This window comes from Gossypium arboreum, chromosome 4, assembly GCF_025698485.1.
Source record: "Gossypium arboreum isolate Shixiya-1 chromosome 4, ASM2569848v2, whole genome shotgun sequence".
Taxonomy (NCBI): Eukaryota; Viridiplantae; Streptophyta; class Magnoliopsida; order Malvales; family Malvaceae; genus Gossypium; species Gossypium arboreum.
Genome location: NC_069073.1, coordinates 117,772,431 through 117,796,216, shown reverse-complemented (window position 1 = coordinate 117,796,216; position 23,786 = coordinate 117,772,431). Strand labels below are relative to the sequence as shown.

General features: G+C 37.5%; 1 protein-coding gene across 1 annotated transcript; it reads right to left on the bottom strand.

Moving 5' to 3' along the window:
• Positions 1-3,388: 3,388 nt before the first annotated feature.
• On the bottom strand, positions 3,389-13,517 carry LOC108454954 (L-type lectin-domain containing receptor kinase IX.2-like). The gene is made up of 4 exons (XM_053026811.1): positions 13,142-13,517; positions 12,352-13,081; positions 12,083-12,301; positions 3,389-3,647 (listed from the first exon to the last, which is right to left on the bottom strand). The coding sequence occupies exons 1-4, from the start codon at positions 13,515-13,517 to the stop codon at positions 3,389-3,391; spliced, it is 1,584 nt and encodes a 527-aa protein (XP_052882771.1).
• Positions 13,518-23,786: the final 10,269 nt, after the last annotated feature.

Genomic DNA, 23,786 nt, shown 5'->3' with positions numbered 1-23,786 from the left:
ACCATTCCCTTAGCAGAAGACAAATCGTAGTCGCCTTTATGCTTAACAAGCCACCCATTCCTGAATGATGTCAAACTCTCCAAACGGCAACTCCATTAGATCGCCAGAAAGATCCTACCTTGAATTTCTAAGGTACATCCTTATACAGCTTGTCTACCCTTACCGATTGACCCAAGGGACTTAGCACAGATACCCCACTCACTATCTTCTCAGAATACACTCCCAAGGACCCAGATATGGCACACGCAACGTAAGAATGAGTAGATCCAATATCCACCAAGATAGTATACGGTATAATAGAAACTAAATGCGTACCGCTTATGACATCAAAAGGCCGCCCTCCTCTCGACGACGAGTCAGATACATACCAACGCCGGGCCGTCGAGCCTCAAGATTTTCGGCTCCCCGCCAGCGCCCTCGACCTCGACCATTTTCATTCCCATTTCCGCCTTACCTAGTCCACGTCCTCTCGGTGGTTGTGGTCCACCTCTCATAGGTTGAACAACTCTCAGACAACAACTTTGAGCTCGATCAACTCTCGTGGGCATCCCGAACTCGTGCTCCATAGATCCGCGATCGGAAACAAGTACCGAACGCTTCCTACACTCACCTAGGTGTACCTTACCATAGTCCCCACAGATTGGCGGTCTAACCACATTCATCGAACGGCTCGAACTGGCTCCTCCACTCGCCCTTTTGGCATTCTTGTTTGCTCCACCAAGGTCGAATCCCTCAAAACGGTTCGATCTTTCTCACAGTTACGCCTCTCAAGACGCTTTACCTCCTCGGCGATCTTAGCTTTTTCCACCGAACCATGAAGTCACGCTCCCTTCTGCGGAGCAATCAACACCTTAAGGTCATCTCCGAGTCCATCCTCAAAGCGAACGCTACGCTCATACTCGTAGTAACTATTCCCACAAAGATACCTACTCACCTCGAAAATTCACCTCGTACTCAAAGCACAGCTTTTGCCTCCTTGGACCAGATTCAGGAATTCTTTTCTACGGGCATCCACATAACTTGCCCCGACGTACTTTCCTTTAAAGGCTGTCTTAAACAACTCCCAAGTAACCCTATCAGCTGGGGTCCCATCCCTCACGGTGAGCCACCACTGATAAGCCTCATCTCGCAGCAACGATACGGCCCCCTTCAGCTTTCGCTCCACGGAACAGTCCAAGTCATCCATAATTCGTTCCGTGGCCTCCAACCAATATTCCGCCACATTCGGGGCTACACCAGATACGCCTCTAAATATCTCCGCTCTATTAGCCTGGAGCCGTTCAGAAATCGACCCTCGAATTCCGTTGCCCGAACTTACCCCGGTAACCCTTTCCAGAACTCGAAGTATTGCCTGCGACAGGGCGTCATCCCCGGTACCACGATCATGTGATTCCACTTTCGTTGCCGAAGGTACCGGTGCTTCTGCCGCTGGCATATGTCCTGAAGACGAAGATCCAGCTCGAGCTCTTCCTCGGCCTCGTCCACGGCCTCTACCTCGAGCTGCTTGCGTACTCATATCGTATAATCTGATTACGAATTTTATGCATTAATTTTAGCATTCCAGTGATTATTACAGATGTTTTATGATTCAAATAGTAATTCAGAGATGGTTTTCGTAGAATCGACGTCTAACTACAGTTTCAGTCTTTTAGCAAGCTTTTCTAGGGTTTCAGTAGCATCCTATCTAGAGTATTCTAGTAAAGTTTCATCAGACGACAGATAATTCGAATATATTCAAAAATTCGAATACTTACGACTTGGGCTGGAGATTCGGAATGCCACCTTCAGAAGTCCAAATTTAAAAACTGATTTTTTTTTGAAAATCTTTGTTTTTGTAAACCCATTCCACAGCCGAGTTTTTGCAACTTAGCTCTGGTACCATTAAATGTAACACCCCAAACCTGACCTAGACGTTATGACCGGATCCGGTGTGCCACATCGATGCGTTCAAAACGTTCCATTTTACTTAGTTTGGAAAACTTAGTTGGGGTTGTAAAAGATACTTTTTAAAGCAGGTTAAGGTGAATAGAAGCTGTGCACCAGGTAGGAAACCAAGAAGAAGAGGAGGTGAGTCCGTTGGACTGCTTAAGTACCAAGCTCCCTTCGGATCCAATCCTAGACATGCACACCACCATTTCCACACCCTAACGACTCGTGCAATTTTGAGAAAACCGTTTGGTTATGTCTATCTTAAGAAAATGATTAAATTTGAAAACGTTTGTTTAGCGGAAGTCTTACTTGTAAACGTGTTATTTTGAAATCCCTTAATGTTTTTGAAAACAAGTCCTAAAGCTAACCCATTTTCCTTAGTCATCATAGTTTTTTTCATCATAGTAAAATAAAATAATAAAAGTAAAATAAAACCATAAAAATAATTAAAAGGCCTTATTACACTTAAAACCCAAAACCATAGATGAAATTAAAAGGACGTCCGATTCACGAGAAAAGAAACCAGTTCAGAGAAACATGTGGCAGATCCAAATCCTCACAGCTCAAAGCCCACTATGGTTGAGGATTACTGCGAGGATGAAAATAAGGGTGAGTTTTGGAAAACTCAGATGTAATTCAACCCAACCATAGCCTAAATCAGTTCAAACCACGAGAGATGAATAAGTTGGCCTCAAATTTCAGATATCGAGAATAAAGCCCGTAGGCCCGCAATGCACTGAACAAATATATCATGCTTATGCGAAACCCAACCATATCCAACCACATACACCCCATACCATCCTTTCACCATGTGGGAGACTACTCGACCCACCCAACCGCTACATGCCACGTAAATATGCGGCATGGTCGCCAGATACGTAAAATGTGACAGAGTCACCAGATCTGATATTTTGTGGCGGTGCCACGGTATCAGATATATGTGGCGGGGCCACGTATCAGATAATTTGTGGCATAGCCACCGGATTTATTCCTCCATATTATAACCCATGTCTCCATGCAACAGATATACATTCATGGCATACATCATACAGATTTAATTCATCATGCTTTTCAGATAAAATTAACCCTAGGGGTATAACGGTAATTTTGCATACATAGGGGTATAATGGTAATTTTGCATACATAGGGGTATTCTAGTACATTTAACTATTTCTAAGGTTTTCATGCATATCATAACCATTACGTTTAGCCAGAAACACTTACCGAGCGTTCTTACCGAATTGGGCCCGTTGGCCCATTAACCCAATTTTGGCCCATTAACCCCAAAATATCAAAACGCACGAAATCACGCGTACTGCAGTTTTATCACTTCCGATTACTAGTAATAATTACCCATACGTCTCACGAGCATTCGCACACTCACAAGCGCCCAAAATACCTGTTTTTCGATATTTCGGCTTTTCGGCTTTTGCCGATCTAGCCTATGAAAGGGTGTCAATTACACACCTGATTTGTGACGACTTGCTGACAAGATCCATGCACGACTGCCTTCTTGCTGAAATCCGATGGCTAGATCCAAGTCTGATCGCTCCAAAGATCCAAGCCTTCGATCCAACCCTTGAGAAGACACACTTATTCCTTCACCGCTTTCCACGTAGATCGATGCAGATTCAACCTTTAAACGACGGTAAAACTTGAATCTAGAAGCTTTTAAGTTTCGGGTACAAGTCCCTAACTCTATAGTAGTCTCGACTTTTCTAGGTGATATAGAAAATAATGATTTAAGGCTATAACCCTGGGTAATGTTGTCGACAGATGCTAGGGGTTTAGAGGAGAGGAATGTTGGTCAAAAAGGAAAAAATATTGAGGAATATGGATTTGGAAAAACGGCACAAGAATATAGCTTTTGAGATTTTGAGATTTGAGGTTCGGCTTTAGTCTAAGAAAATTAATGGAGGAAAGTGATGTAGAGTAGGCTGGAGATGGACAAGAGGTTTGAAAGGTTCGGCTATGGAGAAAGAGAATAAGAAGAAAGCAAAAATGGCTAAAGGGAGAAGGTGAGAAAAGCAGCAAACGGCACAACTCCCTCCCTATTGCCGAATTTATACTGGCACTTTAACTTAGCCGAATTTACCCCCCTAAAGAAACCCTTGGCCGGCCACCTCTTGCTCCTCAAGAGTCCAAAATTCGGCTAACACAGCTCACCCCAATCAGCTCCTAGATTTCCTCCCTTATCTCTATCCTTATTCAATCCCCTTACCCTCTTAAACTCTTCCTGAAAGACTTTTATTTTAGTTCCACTACTTCCCTTTCCTGTACATAAAATTAATCACTTAATTTCTTTGTCATTGTGACTTGAACACAGGTCCTCCCAAGCTTCCACACGCTACTACATCCTTCCCAGTGGCGTCACATGCCACTTTACCACTTGCTTCCTTGTGATCCATTCTTCACAAATAATTCCTAAAAGCCCAATTTATCATAACCCCTTTCTCTTATAGATTTAAATTTAATTAAAACTATCGGGTTTTATCCTAAGCTTGGGCCTTCTAGAGGCCCACCAACATGATTAATCCTACACATAACAAACAGAACACAGAATTTTAAATTTTACAACTTTTACAGAATTCCCGAAAATTGGGGCGTTACAACTCTACCCTCCTTAAAGAAATTTCGTCCTCGAAATTTACCTGATCCGAACAGATGTGGGTATTGTTGTTGCATTGCCTCCTTTGGCTCCCAAGTAGCTTCTTCTCTGCTATGGTTACGCCAAAGCACTTTCACTAATGGTACCGATTTCCTCCTCAGAACCTTAATGTCTCGATCCAATATTTGTACAGGCTCCTCCTCAAAGGTCAAATCAGTTCGCACCTCAATTTCTGCAACCGGCACGACATGAGTAGGGTCAGAACGATAACGCCTTAACATGGAGACGTGAAAAACATCGTGAATCCTGTCTAACTCTGAAGGCAATTCCAACTGATAAGCCACTGGGCCTACTCGCTTCAAAATCCGATAAGGCCCAATGAACGCGGACTCAACTTGCCCTTCTTGCCAAACCTTAGTATCTTCTTCCAAGGTGAAACCTTCAAGAAGACCATATCGCCCACTGAGTATTCAATCTCCTTACGCTTGAGATATGTATACGACTTTTGCCTATCGACGCTTCCTTTAATCGATCTCTAATTAACTTGACCTTATCCTCGATTCGCCACCAACTCAGTCCAAGAACTTGTCGCTCCCCGCCTCGGTCCAACAACTAGGTGTTCGACACCTTCGCCCATACAAGATTCATAAGGTGCCATTCGAATACTCGACCGATAACTATTGTTGTATGCAAACTCACAAAGGCAAGTAATCCTCCTAACTACCTCGAAATCAATAACACATCCCTCAACATGTCTTCCGAATCAATAACTCTTTCCGATTGACCATCGGTTTGGGGATGGAAAGCGATTAAAGTTCAATCGCGTTCCCAACGCCTCATGCAACTTTTGCCAAACCGAGATGTGAATCTAGGATCCCGATCAGAGATAATCAAAACCGAAACTCCATGCAGTCGCACAATCTCTGCCACATACAACTTGGCTAACTTCTGAAGAGAAAAGTCTGTTCGAACAGGTATAAAATAAGCCGACTTGGTCAACCTATCCATAATCACCCATATCGAGTCTTTCTTCGATGGTGACAAGGGTAGCCCACTCACAAAGTCCATGGTTACCCTCTCCCACTTCCAAAGTGGTATTTTTACTGGCTGCAATAATCCATAAGGTAACGATGCTCGACTTTCACTGTTGGCATGTCGACATTTCCTACAAATTCGATTACCTCTCGCTAAGTTCGAGGCCACCAATACAGCTTCTCGCAAGTCATGGTACAACTTATTCTCTCCGGATGCATGGCACAAAGTCCCCCATAAGCTTCCTTCAAAATTGACTGTCTCAAGTCGAGTCCTTGAACACAAATTCTTCCTCGAAACACGAACCCCTTCATCATTTATCCCAAACTCGAAGTTTCCCTTCCTTAACTTGTTGAAAAGGAGGACCAAAGACTCATCTTTCAACCGCTTCTCTTTAATCGATCCACCCAGGTTGGCCTTACTTGCAATTCATAGCAGACTTCCATCGTCAAGCAGACTTAGATGAGCAAACATTGCTCTCGGATCGACATCTCTACGACTTAGAGCATCGGCCATCACATTAGCCTTGCTTAGGTGATATTCGATTGAACAATCATAATCCTTAAGCAACTCGATCCATCTCCTTTGCCTAAGGTTCAGTTCCTTCTGAGTCAGCAAATACTTGAGACTCTTATGATCTGTGTATATAATACACCTTTCCCCATACAAGTAGTGTCTCCAGATTTTAAGGACAAAGATCACTGCTGCTAACTCCCAATCATGAGTAGGATAGTTCCCTTCGTGAGGCTTAAGTTGTCGAGACACATAAGCAACCACCTTACCCTCTTGCATCAACACACAACCCAAACCTACGTGTGATGCATCACTGTACACAGTAAAATCTTTTCCAGACTCTGGTTGAATTAACACAGGTGCTTCAGTCAGAACTTTCTTCAACCTCTCAAAAGCTTCTTGCTGCTTCTCCGTCCAAACAAATGGTACTCCTTTCCTTATAAGTTTTGTGAGAGGTGCTGCCATCACAGAAAAACCTTCCACAAACCTTCTGTAGTAACCTGCCAATCCTAGGAAACTTCGAATTTCTGAAACCAACCTAGGTGGCTTCCATTCCAAAATTGCTTCAATCTTTTCGAGGATCCACTCTAATCCCCTCTGTAGAGACCACATGCCCCAAAAAAGGTTACCTCCCTCAACCAGAACTCACACTTGCTGAACTTCGCATAAAGTTCTTTCTCCCTTAACACTTGCAACACAGTGCGGAGATGCTCATCATGTTTTGCATTAGTCTCAGAATATACCAGAATATAGTCAATAAAGACGACCACGACCCGATCCAGAAATGGTTGGAACATACGATTCATCAGATCCATAAACGCTACAGGAGCGTTTGTTAGTCCAAATGGCATAACCAGAAACTCATAATGACCATAACGAGTCCTGAATGCTGTCTTATGAATATCTGCCTCATTGACTCTTAACTAATGATACCCAGATCGAAGATCAATCTTGGAAAATACAGAAGCTCCTTTAAGCTGGTCGAACAGATCGTCAATCCTTGGCAGAGGGTACTTATTCTTAATCGTCAGTTTGTTCAACTGGCGATAGTCAATGCACATGCGCATCGGCCCATCCTTCTTTTTCACGAATAGCACCGGTGCTCCCCATGGAGACACACTTGGCCTAATAAAGCCCCTATCTAACAATTCTTGAATTTGCGCCTTTAACTCCACTAACTCCTTTGGTGCCATCCTATATAGTGCAATGGACACTGGTGCTGTCCCAGGCAATAGGTCGATTCCAAATTCGACTTCCCGATTTAGAGGCAATCCCGGAAGCTCCTCCGGAAAGACATCTTAGAACTCTTTTACAGTTCTAACCTTATCCACTGTCAGCCCCTCTACATCTGTTTGACTTACAAATGCCAAATAGGCCTCACAACCTTTCCGAATCCACTTTTCAGCCCTCAATGCCGATATCACATTAGACAAATAATCTCTTCGTTCACCTATCACCATAACCTCATCCCCTTCCGTGGTCCTTAGCACCATTCGCTTAGCAGCACAGTCCAGAGTTGCCTTATGCTTAACAAGCCAGTCCATTCCCAGAATGATGTCAAACTCTCCAAACGGCAACTCCATTAGATCATCAGGAAAGATCCTACATTGAGTTTCTAAGGGTACATCCTTATACAGCTTGTCTACCCTAACTGATTGACCCAAGGGACTTAGCACAGATACCCCACTCACTATCTTCTCAGAATGCACTCCCAAGGACCCAGATATGGCACACACAATGTAAGAATGAGTAGATCCAATATCCACTAAGGCAGTATACGGCATATTAGAAACTAAGAACGTACCAGTTATGACATCAGGTGCGTCGCCCTCCTCTCGACGATGAGCTGCATACACTAACGTTAGCTGTCGAGCCTCAGCATTTTCGGCTCCCCTGCCAGGCGCTCCTCGACCTCGACCATTTCCATTCCTATTTCCGCCCTACCTTGTCCACGTCCTCTCGGTGGTTGTGGTCCACCTCTCATGGGTTGAACAACCTCTCAGACAAAGAACTCGAGCTCGATCACTCTCGTGGGCGATCCTTAACTCAGGCTCCATAGATCCGCGATCGAAACAAGCACCGTAACGCTTCCTACACTCACCTGTGTACCTTACCACAGTCCCCACAGATTGGCGGTCTAACCACATTCATCGGAACGGCTCGAATCGGCTCCTCCACTCTCGCCTTTTGGCATTCTTGTTTGCTCCACCAAGGTCCGAATCCTTCTAAGCGGTTCGATCTTTCTCACGGTTTTTCCTCTCAAGACGCTTTACCTCCTCGGTGATCTTAACTTTTTCCACCGTAACCGCAAGTCACGCTCCTCTGGAGCAATCAGCACCTTAAGGTCATCTCGAGTCCATCCTCAAAGCGAACGCTTCGCTCATACTCGTAGCAACTATTCCCACAAGATACCTACTCACCTCGTAAATTTAGCCTCGACTCAAGAATGCTTTTGCCTCCTTGGACCAGATTCAGAATTATTTCACGGCATCCACATAACTTGCCCGACGTACTTTCCTTTAAAGGTCGTCTTAAACAGCTCCCAAGTAACCCTATCACCGGGTTCCATCCTCACGGTGAGCCACCATCGATAAGCCTCGTCTCGCAAAGAACGACATCGGCCCTTGACTTTCGCTCCACGGAATGTTCAAGTCATCCATAATTCGTTCAATGGCCTCTAACCAATATTCCGCCATATTCGGGGCTACACCAGATCGCCTTAAAGATCTCCGCCCATTAGCCCGAGTCGTTCGTAAATCGACCCTCAATTTCGTTGCAACCAAATTTCGACAACCCTTTCCGAACTCGAAGTATTGTTTACGACAGAGCGCCATCCCTTACCACGATCATGTGATTCCACTTCATTGCCGAAAGTACGGTGCTTCGCCATCGGCATATGTCACGAAGACGAAGATCCCGCCGAGCTCTTCCTCACCTCGCCCACGGCTCTACCTCGAGCTACTCGCGTACTCATATCGTATAATCTGATTATGAATTTTATGCATTAATTTTAGCATTCCAAAGATTATTACGGATGTTTTATGATTCAAATAGTAATTCAGAGATGGTTTTCGTTGAATCGACGTCTAACTACGCTTCATCTTTTAGCAAGCTTTTCTAGGGTTTCAGAGCATCCTATCTAGAATATTCTAGTAAAGTTTCATGATGCATGATAATTGAAATATATTCAAAAATTTAGAATACTTACAGGCTTGGGCTAGAGATTCGGAATGCCACCTTCAGAAGTCCAGATTTAAAAACCGATTTTTTTTTTAAAAATCTTTGTTTTTGTAAACCCATTCCACAGCCGAGTTGTTGCAACTTGGCTCTGATACCACTAAATGTAACACTCCAAACCGGGCCTAGACGTTATGACCGGATCCGGTGTGCCACATCGATGCGTTCAAAACGTTCCGTTTTACTTAGTTTGGAAAACTTAGTTGGGGTTGTAAAAGATACTTTTTAAAGCAGGTTAAGGTGAATAGAAGTCATGCACCGTAGGAAACCGGAAGAAGAGGAGGTGAGTCCGTTGGATGCTATACCAAGCTCCCTTCGGATCCAATCCTAGACATGCACACCACCATTGCCACACCCTAACGACTTGTGCAATTTTGAGAAAACCGTTTGGTTATGTCTATCTTAAGAAAATGATTAAGTTTGAAAATGTTTGTTTAGCGGAAGTCTTACTTGTAAACGTGTTATTTTGAAATCCCTTAATGTTTTTGAAAACGCTTCCTAAAGCTAACCCATTTTCCTTAGTCATCATAGTTTTTCATCATAGTAAAATAAAATAATAAAAGTAAAACAAAACCATAAAAATAATTAAAAGGCCTTATTACACTTAAAACCCAAAACCATAGATGAAAAAAAAGGACGTCCAGTTCACGAGAAAAGAAACCAGTTCAGAGAAACATGTGGCGATCCAAATCCTCACACTCCAAGCCCACTATGGTTGAGGATTACTGCGAGGATGAAAATAAGGGTGAGTTTTGGAAAACTCAATGTGTAATTCAACTCAACCATAGCCTAAATCAGTTCAAACCACAGCCTAAATCAGTACAAACCACAGAGACAGAATAAGTTGGCCTCAACCCAGAACAGATATCAGAATAAAGCCCGTAGGCCCGTAATGCACTGAACAAATATATCATGCTTATGCGAAACCCAACCATATCCAACCACATACACCCCCATACCATCCTTTCACCATGTGGGGAGACTACTCGACCCACCCAACTGCTACACGCCACAGAAATATGCAGCATGGCTGCCAGATACAGAAAATGTGACAGAGTCACCAGATACATATATTTTGTGGCAGTGCCACCAGAACAGATATATGTGGTAGGGCCACCAGAATAGATAATTTATGGCATAGCCACCAGGACGCTTCCTCCATAATATAACCCATGTCTCCATGCAACAGATATACATTCATGGCATACATCATACAGATTTAATTCATCATGCTTTTCAGACAAAATTAACCCTAGGGGAATAACGGTAATTTTGCATACATAGGGGTATAATGGTAATTTTGCATACATAGGGGTATTCTAGTACATTTAACTATTTCTAAGGTTTTCATGCCTATCGTAACCATTACGTTTAGCCAGAAACACTTACCGAGCGTTCTTACCGAATTGGGCCCGTTGGCCCATTAAGCCCAAAATATCAAAACGCATTTAAATCGCTGCGTCTTCGCTTTTATCACTTCCGATTACCAGTAATAATTACCCATACGTCTCACGAGCATTCGTACACTCGCAAGCGCCCAAAATACTAGTTTTTTGGTATTTCAGCTTTTCGGCTTTTGCCGATCTAGCCTATGAAAGGGTGTCAGTTACACACCTGATTTGTGACGACTTGCTGACAAGATCCACGCACGACTGCCTTCTTGCCGAAATCCGATGGCTAGATCCAAGTCTGATCGCTCCAAAGATCCAAGCCTTCGATCCAACCCTTGAGAAGACACACTTATTCCTTCCTGCTTTCCACGTAGATCTGATGCAGATTCAACCTTTAAACGACGGTAAAACTTGAATCTAGAAGCTTTTAAGTTTCGGGTACAAGTCCCTAACTCTATAGTAGTCTCGACTTTTCTAGGTGATATAGAAAATAATGATTTAAGGCTATAACCCTGGGTAATGTTGTCGACAGATGCTAGGGGTTTAGAGGAGAGGAATGTTGGTCAAAAAGGAAAACATATTGAGGAATATGGCTTTGGAAAAACGGCACAAGAATATAGCTTTTGGGATTTTGAGATTTGAGGTTCGGCTTTAGTCTAAGAAAATTAATGGAGGAAAGTGATGTAGAGTAGGCTGGAGATGGACAAGAGGTTTGAAAGGTTCGGCTATGGAGAAAGAGAATAAGAAGAAAGCAAAAATGGCTAAAGGGAGAAGGTGAGAAAAGCAACAAACGGCACAACTCCCTCCCTATTGCCGAATTTATACTGGCACTTTAACCTAGCTGAATTTACCCCTAAAGAAACCCTTGGCCGGCCAGCTCTTGCTCCTCAAGAGTCCAAAATTTGGCCAACACAGCTCACCCCAATCAGCTCCTAGATTTCCTCCCTTATCTCTATCCTTATTCAATCCCCTTACCCTCTTAAACTCTTCTTGACAGACTTTTATTTCAGTTCCACTACTTCCCTTTCCTGTATATAAAAATTAATCACTTAATTTGCTGTCATTGTGACTTGAACCTGGGTCCTCCCCAAGCTTCCACACGCCACTACATCCTTCCCAAGTGGCGTCACATGCCACTTACCACTTGCTTCCTTGTGATCCATTTTTCACAAATAATTCCTAAAAGCCCAATTTATCAGAACCCCTTTCTCTTATAGATTTAAATTTAATTAAAACTACAAGGTTTTATCCTAAGCTTGGGCCTTCTAGAGGCCCACCAACATGATTAGTCCTACACATAACAAACAGAACACAAAATTTTAAATTTTACAACTTTTACAGAATTCCCGAAAATTGGGGCGTTACATTATACCTTTTATCCCACATCAACAAGCATGCCTCTCTATGCAGATGGAAATCGAGACTCTTATTTGGAAGAAAATCATACACAATCAGAAACTCCTTATTGTCATGGCACCAACCAATGAGTTGGACTAGATTTCTATGCCTCAACCTGGCAATAGTTGTAACTTCTGATAAATACTCTTTCACCCATTGTTGAGAATTTGGAGTTATCCTTTTGACAGCAATACTGCAGTTAATGTCCCTCAAGAAGCCTAAATAAACATTCCCAAAACCTACCTCTCCAAGCAGACCTTCCTCAGCAAAATTACTGTTGCAAATCTTAGCTCCTTATAGGAAAACTTCCTAGGTGTTGTCACCATTTCCATTTCTACATTGACAACTATGGTCCCATCTTCCTTCCTGCTGTATTTTCTCCTCCGGTAGAAAAACCAAAGTAAACCCAAAACTGGGACCAAAGCAGATATGGCACCAAACATGGCTAAAACAATCCATGGCCATGTCCTGCTCTTCCTTCTTGGTTCGACCGGAGAATTGCTTATGCTTGTTGTTGCTACAGGTGAAGCTGTTGGAGAATAGATAGCTGTATCCATGGAAACTTGTAAGGTAGAGCTGAAATTCCAGGAATAAATAGTGTGTAGCTCAGTCGATCTGTTAAATCCAGTAGCTCCTGAGAAGCCAAAAGTGACCCATTCCGGTGAATATTGGCTAAAGTCCAGTGTTGCGAAAAGACTGGATAAGTTCTCACGAGTAAAATCATCAGCATCAACAAAAGCAACACTCAAGTTTTTTGTACTAGAGTTGAAAGTGATGAAAGCATTAACTTTTCCCCCATTTTCAATATCACTCCACCACCATGCGACGGTGGGGTAAGAAGTCTTGACAGAGTTTATATCAATGCCCACGTGCTCTGACATCTCCGGAGGATCCCAATCACTCCGATGCGTATCAAACTCTACTGCAACAAACTTAGAGTTCACGTCATAACTCAAACTCGGATAGCAAGCACCTTCGGAATGAGTAGGGATTTATGAGCCATTGGGAGCAAGGAAAAACGCAAACCCACTACCGTATGAGCTTTTATGGAAGGAATCAACGGCGAAGGAAAATTGAGTGGTGAAATCTGCAAGTATGAGATCTCCAGATGAATTGTTCCAAAGACGCATTGGCTTGTAGTAAGTAGCTCGACCAACACTACCATTTAGACCCTGGTTTGTTTTGTTAGCAGTGAGTAGGATTGCGTTACCTGATGCGTATGCATCAGCTTCATACACTATGCGATGCGTATTTGAGTTGAAATCAGGGAAAGTGAAATTGATGTTATCATCATTATCCATTGATACAGCCTTTAGAGGACGAACAAGAAGGATGAATAATAATATGAAGAGAAATACAGGTTTTGGAGATTTTACACACAAATTCTCAGCATTTTGAACTTTCTTCATTTTCAGAGTAAGGATTTTGAGGAAATTTGTTGCAAATGCGTGCAATAATTGATGTTCAAGTCTGGAATAAGTAATTTGCTTAGTCAATAACGTAAATATAATGGGAACCCAAAAAGCACCGTTTAGATTGTAATCTTTCTATGTTTAGCGGCGTCCACGAAGACTTTTTATTTATTTATTTAGTATTATGCATGTGGATTTTACTATTGATGTTTGAATGGGGATTATAACTCTCAATAATATTATTTATAATATTTGAATTTATATTTTCTTTTTAAAAAAATGTAATATACTTTATTATTGTATCTAACCATTTGGTAGAAAAAAAAATTTATAATTAAGGGCTAGTTTAGCAATGCTTTTGAAGAGTGCTTTTGAAAACTACTGTAAAAAGGTGCTTTTGAAAAATTTAGTTTAAAATTTGAGTGTTTAGCATTGCTGTCAAAAAGCGCATTTTAGACATGTTATTATCAAGTAACAAATATACATTTAAATAATATTTAAATTAGTTAATATTATTATATTTTAGTAAGAATATAAAAATTTATTATAACTTCTTGTTAATATCTTAATATATAAAATATAAATTTTAAATATTTTTAAGCAATAAATATTAATTATTTATAAAATTTAATTAGAATATATAAACTATATTTTAAATATTTAAATATAACTATTAAATATTTGTAATTAGTATTTTTAAAAATATTTTTTTATTTTTAATTAATGATTTTAACACGTTTGTAATTAAGTACCAAGAAAAAAGGAGAAGTACTATGTTATCGGAGGGGTGAAAAAGTAATTAAGCACTAAAAGTGCTTTTGGAAGAGGAAAAGCTAAAAATTTTTGCTTCTCATTTTCAGAAGTGCTTTTGAAAAGCTAAAAATTTCAGCCAAAAGCAGTTTATTATTCATAGCTTTTCTTCCAGAAGTGCTTTTGGAGCTAGAAATGCTTTTAAAAAGCAATGCAGAACTGGCCCTAAATATCTATCATCCAGTTAGCAATAATAAAAATATATTTTTAAAAAATAATTAGAGTAAGTTATATTAATAGTCACCCAACTATAAAAAATTTTAAAATGGTCACGCAATTATGGTTTCTTTTTTTTTTTTATGGTCACTTAACTACAAAAGGTTACAAAATGACCATATTTGTTTCTTTTCTGGTCACAGGCTAATTAACCAAAAAAGGTAAAATATGCCTATAGTCATTGTACTTATTGAAAATTAGGAATTTAGCTCTTCTACTTATATTTCTAGAAATTTAGTCCCTCTACTTTTCAAATTTCAAAATTTGAGTACAACTGTTAATCCTATTAATTTTTTTATTAAATTTAGGTTAATTATTTTAATTGCATGGCTACCAAGTGAGCAATTTTTTTATTCCAAAGTGCCACAGCAACAAGTTTAACAAAAAAATAAATTAACAATGTTAACAGTTGGACCTGAATTTTGAAATTTGAAAAGTAAAGGAACTAAATTCTTAGAAATACAAGTACAATGACTTAATTCTTGGTTTTTGAAAAGTAAAGGGATTATATGCACATATTAACCTCAAAAAAATAAAAACGCCCAAAAGTCCAAGATACTGGGTGATCAAAAAAGACAATATTTGATAGTTGGATTACTATTTTGTAAGTTTTCATAGTTGGTAACCAAAAAATTAAAAAAAAACCATAGTTGAGCGACCATTTGGTAATTTTCCATAGTTGGTGATAAAAAAATGGAAAAAAATTATAATTGGGTGACTACTAATGTAGTTTACCCAACATATTAATTTGATTAAGTTTTAAGGGTTAATCGATTTTTTAGGTTGAATTCCATATTGTTCTTATGATAGGATTTGAAATTTTTTAAGTTACCGAATTTAGCAATTATTTTCACATTAAGGTTTAAACTAGACAATTATATTTACATTGAAATTTAAATTTTTTTAATCAAATTGGTCCATGAATTTGACAATTATTTCCACATTTAGCCTAAAATTTTTATTGGTTCAATTTTTTTAAGGAAATATCAATAACTAACTTGGACAAAAAAAAAATCCAAGTTCCATCTATAAGAAAAAGGGATAAATATCAAAACTATACATGAACTAGGGTTTAATGTGCAATTGTATACATGAACTTCGATTTTGTGCAATTTTATGCATGAAATTTTGATTTTGATCCAATTCTTGTAAATTATTAACACAATTATTGGTATAACATCATTTTATATTTATATATTCTATACATAAATAATTATATTTATCTATTATAAAAATAAATTGATGTATTTATTTCTTTAAATGTATATGATTAAGTAAAAATCAAAGGTTCAAGTATACATTTAAACCACAATTAAAGTTTCACATATATAATTACACCAAATTAAATTTCATTTGTACAATTACACATTAAATCAAAATTCATCTATAATTTTAAAATTTATCCCTAAAAAAATTGTCAACTTTACCGACTAATTTAGAAAATAAAAATTGTGGCCAATGAAAAATTCTTTTCAATAAAAAATTATTTTACCATAAACAGCACCAAATTGCTCAAATTCAAAAAGAAATAAGGCCCACACGCATATATATTATTTTTAGTCAAACATTTTTGTAACACCCCAAACCCGGCCTGGAAGTTTGGCTCGAATCTGGCGTGTCACATTGAAGTGTTTTTCGAAAACCATGTTTCCATTAAAAACCCTTCTTAATAATTAAAAACTTAAACCCTTTTTAAACCTTGTTAGAAAACCTCAGCTAAATAACATTCTTAACAACTTTGTAAAAATCTTGGCAGTTGCAGAAGCTTAATTTAAAAATAATTGCGGATACGTGATGTTTTGAACAACAATAGTTGCTTTGGAAAAACCGTGTTCTAATACTAGCAATTATAAGAACAATAAGTAAAATTTTAAATTTGAAATCCAGAAAATTACAATGGCTTTACTACAACCCACATAAAACATTTAAAAGTAATAATCAAAACTATAACATAAACAGTGTGTGTGGCTTCCTCCGAGCCCTTCGCAGCTCCGATCCGTCTAAGGCTGGAAATTACCTGAAAGGTTAATAAACGGGGTGAGTTTACGAAAACTCGATGTGAAATCCCTACTATATAAAAGGAACAATCAGGTCATATAAAAGAATTAAAAGTTGGCCCTAGCCCTACTTACGCTTTCAAGATCAATTGGGCCTTAGCCCATTTTAACAAAGATGCAGATGGGCTTTAACCTATTACGAGTAAGAAACATTATCGAACTAGAATCGAATCGTAATCGGTGGCGTAATCAAAATAAGAATCGATCGTCGAATGTAATCAAAATCAAAATGTGAATGCAATCCCAACCCACTTATAACCAACCGCTACACTCCACCGTACACATTCTACACTCCATGTGGGAATAGCTCAACCCACCCAAATTTCTACACTCCACGGTTGCGGCATTGTTTGCTCAGATATCGATAAGTTGAGGCAAAGCCTCCGATCAGATATTTGTGGCATAGCCACCAGAATCAGATAATGTGGCAAAGCCACTCAACAGAATACGTGGCAAAAAGCCATCGATAACTGTAATAACTTCGGTACATAGCCATCGATGATTTGTAATATAAGCGGCACACACGACCTTGTAAATATGATCGACACAGAGTCGTCAAAACATATGTTAGGCACATAGCCACAGGTAAATACGTTTGGCACGAAGCCATAGTCAAGATGGCACGAAGCCATATTTAGATTGGCATAGAGCCATCAATAACGTGTCTATAATCGGCACGAAGCCCATAATATCAATACGAAGCCCACAATAACGGCACACAGCCTTCGGTAACATGATTGGCACTCAGCCATCGATCGGTCCACAGTCGTCTCGGGCGACCCGTGCGACCTTAACAGATCAGATCTTCCTCCGTACGAAATCTCAACCCATGCAACATATCATGTATGCAGGATGTCATGCCCATATTTGAATCAAACAATCATAATCAAGTCATTCATATCACCAACATATATTCACAATCAAATCCGTCAACCACATAGTCCAAGTCAGTCACTTGCCCACAAGGGCAAAACAGTCATTTAACACCCTAGGGGCAAAATAGTAATTTTACCCCACGAGGGTATCTCGGTAATTCTACCCTACAGGGGTATTTCAGTATTTCTACCTTATAAGGGTATTTCGATAATTCTACCTTATAGGGTATTTCAGTAATTCTACCCTACAGGGGTATTTCGGTAATTCTACCTTATAGGAGTATTTCAGTAATTCTACCCTAGAGGGGTATTTCGATAATTCTACCCTACAGGGGTATTTTAGTAATTCTACCATACAGGGGTATTTTGGTAATTCTACCCTATACGAGTATTTTGGTAATTCTGCCCTATAGGGGTATTTCGGTAATTCTACCCTATAGGGTTGTTTTGGTAATTTTATAAATCGAGGGTAAAACGGTAATTTTGTAAATCGGGGGTACTTTGGTAATTTTACAAGTCGAAGGTATTTTAGTAATCTTACAAATCGGGGTATTTTGGTGATTTTATAAACCAATGGTATTCTACTAATTTTACAAACCAGGGGTATTTTGGTAATTTTGTAAACCAAGGGTATTTTGGTAATTTTACAAACCAGGGGTATTTTGGTGATTTTATAAACCAAAGGTATTCTAGTAATTTTGCTAATCGAGGGTATTTTGGTAATTTGGTAAACTAAAGTATTCTAAACAGGGATAACAATATGAATGGGCCTAAAGCTCTTCTCGGCCCAAATAGGCCCACACCTGATTGGAGACTGGAGTTAATACACGCTCCGAGCACTCTTAGCAGTCGCCCAACCCAAACGAGCACGCCATAAAGCGAAAGGGATCAGCCAAGAAAGGTACATTTACTCTCCTCATAGTTCTCTCTATTTAAAGCCAGCTTCGCATCCACTCTTATGTTAGCTTCCTGATGTGGGATCCCTCCATCATCAGAGTTTAAATTAAACACCAACTCTTGCCGTCCCCTGTTAGTAAAATAAATGCTCTTTGCTTGCTATGGGATTCGAACCCATGCCTCCCCTTAAATGCTCCACACGCTACTTACCACTAAGCCACAAGGCTTTTTGTGTCACAATTTCTCCAACAATATTCTTAAGGCCTACCTACTACACCCAGGGTTTGATTCACCTTAAACCAAAATTTTTGCTAGAGTCCAGGTTTGAACCCAGGACTTCTCCAACACTTCTCAGCACATTTAACCACTAAAACAAGCCTTCAACTACGAAATTTTCACTCACAACAGAATATTATAAGCTGCCTTCAACCGCTCACATCTCAAGGCCCAAAACTTCTAGGCCCAAATTCAGGGTGTTACAATTTTTTTAAAAAAATTCAACCCCATCCCTTAATTAAAGCATATTTTTTTTTGCATATTTTCACTACAATCTCAAACTTTGTCAACCCTATATATAAGTTTTTCACTTTAAATTTAAATTTTTAAGTGTGTAGATTGAATTTTAATTTGATTGGCATTAATATTATTGTCAGTGTGATAGGATATGAGTTTGAGTACGCTAAAATGTTTTATCCTCCTATTTAAACAGGAGAGGCTATGACCTATGAGTAATTCTAAGTATTATATCAAGAAAAATAAATATAATTAAAACTTATAATAAAATTAATGTTAAAAATGAAATTGTAAGAGTTTTGGGTTTTGTCAATAAAAAAATTGGATAGAATTCTCTCTTAATAGTTCATATCACTGCCAAATTTTTTTCAATATGGTATACAACTTTTTCCCTTTCCCTTTCTTTACGTTTTGCTTCATTTAATTGGAAAAAATTTTACATGGTTTGGTCCGGATAGTAAATGCAACAGACTGGACAGATTTCCAATAGAAGAAGATTGGGTGGTTCAGATGATGGATCTACAACAGAAGGGTCTCAAGCGATCTGTATCGGATCATATTCCAGTGATGTTGGTGGATGAATCTGTAGACTAGGGTTGTCGACCTTTTAAGTTTGTCAATGCTTGGTTGAAGAAGGAAGAATGTTTGAAGTTGATCGAAAAAAAAATGGTTGGGTATGGAGAGTTTAAAAGGAAAAACGGCTATCAAATTGAGAAAATTGAAAGGAGCAATTTAGAAGTGGAAAATAGAAGATGGAATTTTTTTGGAAAGAAGTATTGTTGAATGTGAGAATAGGATTAAGGCGATTTACGATATAAGTGAAAATAGAAAGCTGACCGAGTTGGAGATCGAGGAGTTAAAACAATTAAATATTGAGGTTAGTGAAGCAATCAACTCAAAGAATCTATATGGCGTCAAAATTCGAGGATGACTTGGCTAAAAGATGGGGATGCCAAAATCGGACTCAATTGTTTAAAGCTTGGTGGTGATTTTTGCTTTGTTTAGTACTTTAATGCTGCTGGAACTATGCTTTAATTTTTGAGTAATTTTATTTGGATACTACTCTGCTTTGTTACTATTAACAGAGCAGTGTGAATGTTGCGAAAAAAAAAAACATTTTACAAGTCTGGTTTTCATATGTGCCTGCCTATATTACAGAACATTTTTCTAGATTCATAATGGAAGCAAGTTGTATATAAGATCCCATTCCTCTATTTGGATATGGAGAAAAGGAAATTAAGAAAATAATTAACTATTGAACTGAAAAGGCAAGCACTTAATGCTATCAAGACATGTGATTACTTGAAAAATAGGAATAATAGTGAATTGATTCTTAATTCGATTGACATTAGTATTATTTTCAATGTAAAATAACATAAATTTGAGTGTATTATCTTCCTATTCAAGAGTTGGAGAAGAGTTTTGAGTAGTTCTAAACATTATATAAAAAAACAGATAAAATAAATGAATGTTAATCAAGGAGATATATATATATATATATATATATATATATATTATCTTTTGGTTATTTTACTTACTATTATCCTCATTTCACCATTACTTCTTATGAAATCAAAATTACTAATAAATAAAATATTGTCTCGAGATATAATACTGAAATTTGATTGTTGAGTTTGGATTGAGTCTTAACTTTAAATTTCTTTTTTTTTTAAATTTTGTATAACAATAAAATTGAAACTTAGATATTACAAATGAATAATTACAAGTATGATTGATAATTAAAATTGATTTGAATGATAATTGTGATTTAAACTTTATGATTATGTAATGAGACCGTCTGAGTTACTTTGGCAACGTAATATAATATCACATATTTGGATTCGATGACCGGATCAAATATGGAATGTTACATATAATGACGAGTAGCTATCACCCGATAATATAATAGTCCTAACATGAGTTATTTGCTCAATCTAACCTCGAAGACTATCACAAAATTACTACACTAAAGACACAAATCCTAACAAAATTACAAGAATGTCAATGAAATTTAACACTTATAATACAGGGATTCCTATTCCACCACAATGCCAACACTCTATATTGATTTCGAGATTTACATAGAAACATCAAGGTAAATTCGTAATAGCAAAGTGCACTTTATGAAATCTTGAAAATTATTCATAGAAATTTTGATACTCATCAGTATCAAAGTCATAGTAATATCATTCTATTATCAACTAAAACAAAATTAGTTTAAAAGTACGATGATTAACTGAGTTTTGTTTACGTAATTTAGATACAATAATTCTATGTTTACGGAGTTTCACTCAAAATATATTCTAACTCAAATGCTAAATCAAACAATCATAAGATCTGCCTCTACCGAGTAAAGCTCATAACCCCATTATAAAGCAAGTAATTTATGCGATTCCAGTAAACAACAATAGATCACTCAACCAACATCAAAAGCAAACTCTTTACTTTGCTCAATAGTGATCACTAACAAAATAAACCAAACACTCAACACAAGAAAAAGATAAAGGCTGGCGAGAAAGATACTTGTGATGTCGAAGCCATTTTTTGAAAACAATGATCGACTTTATATTTTGAAAAGAAAATGAAAATTGGGAGTTACCACCAATTTTTTTTTGTTTAGGTGTGATCAGATCACCTAAAAATTTGATCATTTTAATAAAACATTTTGATTTACTAAAACAACGATTTTGGTATACGAAATTTGAAAAAACGGGTTCGGGAGTCGGTTACGTACGAGGAAGGATTAGCACCCTCGTAACGCCTAAAATTGGTACCTAATTGATTAATTAATGTCTTAATGTTGAAATTTAAAAACTCGAAAAGAATTTTGCTTGAGTAAATCGAAATGGATTCTAAAGACCTTCTTATCCCGAAGTAATAAAATGTTACATCCAGTACGTTAAGACACAACATTCAGACCCTCGAGAATAACTTGGTCTTTTGATTTTCAAAACTCGCATGTTTTAATTTTAAAAGGTTATTCGGTCATTTGGATCAAACGAAAAAAATCGAAACCCAGTACGTTAGGGCACGATTTCTCGAATTTCCAAATACAGAACATTGCCTTACTTTGAAAATTTCTTTGTTTCTTAAAAATTTTATCAAACGTAAGTTAAAACGACATGGGCTTATTCGAAATGTGATTCAAAGATAACCGATTATATTTAAACATAGCATGGGAGAATAATAATGCAATAATATAAAACAACTATACGAGTCGAGTATATGATAAACAAATGAATGTTATGATAATACTAATATGCTATAATAGTCATAGTAATATTAACAAACAAATTATAATAATAATACATATGAATATGAATAAGTAAAGATGAAATAAATAAATAATAGTGAGGACAGTAATAATAAAGTAATGAATAAATAAATATAAGGGAAAAGATTTAAAAATATTGGAAGTAAAGAACCAAATTAAAATAAATAATTTTAAAGCACAATTTGAAATAAAACATATATAATAATATGAAAATAATAATAACAATAATAATAAATAAATAAATAATAATAATAAAATAATAGTAAAGAAAATACAGATAAAATTAATAATGATACTAACGAATATAAGTAATAGTAGTAACAATAATAAATAATAATAGTAACAATAATGATAATAAATATTAGCAGTAAAAAATAATAATAGGAATAATAATGATAATAAATAAAATAATAATAATGATAGTCGTAATAATGATAATGACAATAAATAATAATAGTAGGAAATAATAATAATTAAGAAGAAGAATAATGATAATAAATATAATAATAGTAATAGTGATAATAATACAAAATATAATAATAACAAATAAATAGGTATAGAAAGGAAATGTGATTTTAATGGTAATAATAAGGAAAATAATAACAATAATACAATAATAAATAAAGTAGTAATGAAAATAAAAATAACAATAATAGTAAAAATATAATAGTAAAAGAAAATGAAAAATTAACTGATTTAATAATAAAGTAGTTAAATAACTAAACAATGGACTAAATTGAATTTAAAACAAAAATTCGGGGCAAATTCGAGATAAATAATGAAGGAAATGGACCACATTGAATGCGTGAATAACAAGGAGGGACTGAAGGGGAAAATATCACCGCCCTCCAAAACGGTATCGCATCAAGTAGGACCCAATTGAAATCCCAGCACAAATTCAGGGCAAAATTAAAACCAAAAAAAAATTTAATTACAAAGTAATAAAAAGTGGAAGGGCTAAAAGTGCAATTAGCCCTTCCGTTAAAAAATACGCGGATCCTAGGCCGGAGCGGGTTGGATCGGGTCGAATTGGGGCAAAAAGACATCATTTTGGGTGTTTAAGGCCAGCCCCAAAACGACGTCGTTTTAAGCGCCTATAGAAGACAAATTTTTCTTTAAAAAATTCATTTTTCATTTGTTTAAAAAAAAAATCCCTCCCCTCTCTCTTTTTTTTTTCTCTGCAGGGGCTGAGGGGCCGAAGAGGTCTCCGACCAGTAGCCACCGTGGCCCGCCACCGGTGCCGCCGTCACGGTGGCTAGAACTCCAAAAAGGTACTTTTTTTATTTTTTTTATATATTCATATATAACTGATTTTTAAAGAAAAATATACAAAATATCTATGTACATGTAAGTAGATAAAAAATAAATAAATAAAAAAGAAAGACAAAAAAAAAAGAACCCTTTTAACTTGGTTTTTCTCCGAATCTATTTTGTAGATTTTTGTAGTTTAATATTTGCATCTCATTTTTTTCTATTTCATTTATCCGTTCAAGAAGAAGCAGCCCCTTACAATGGTTTCTTAGATGGCTTTTTATAGCCATTTACACATGATTTGCTACTGTTTATTGCGTGTTTTGTCATTCCTTTTGCAGGTGATGGAACAGGAGCAGGTGGTAGTAGGTGG

Excerpts from the sequence above, each read along its gene's own strand:
- LOC108454954 (XM_053026811.1), bottom strand. The coding sequence starts at position 13,517 with ATGAAGAAAGTTCAAAATGCTGAGAATTTGTGTGTAAAATCTCCAAAA. Across the intron at positions 13,082-13,141 it reads CTTCCATAAAAGCTCATACG|GTGCTTGCTATCCGAGTTTG; the intron begins GTAGTGGGTTTG and ends CTCATTCCGAAG. Across the intron at positions 12,302-12,351 it reads AGGAAGGTCTGCTTGGAGAG|TATTGCTGTCAAAAGGATAA; the intron begins GTAGGTTTTGGG and ends CATTAACTGCAG.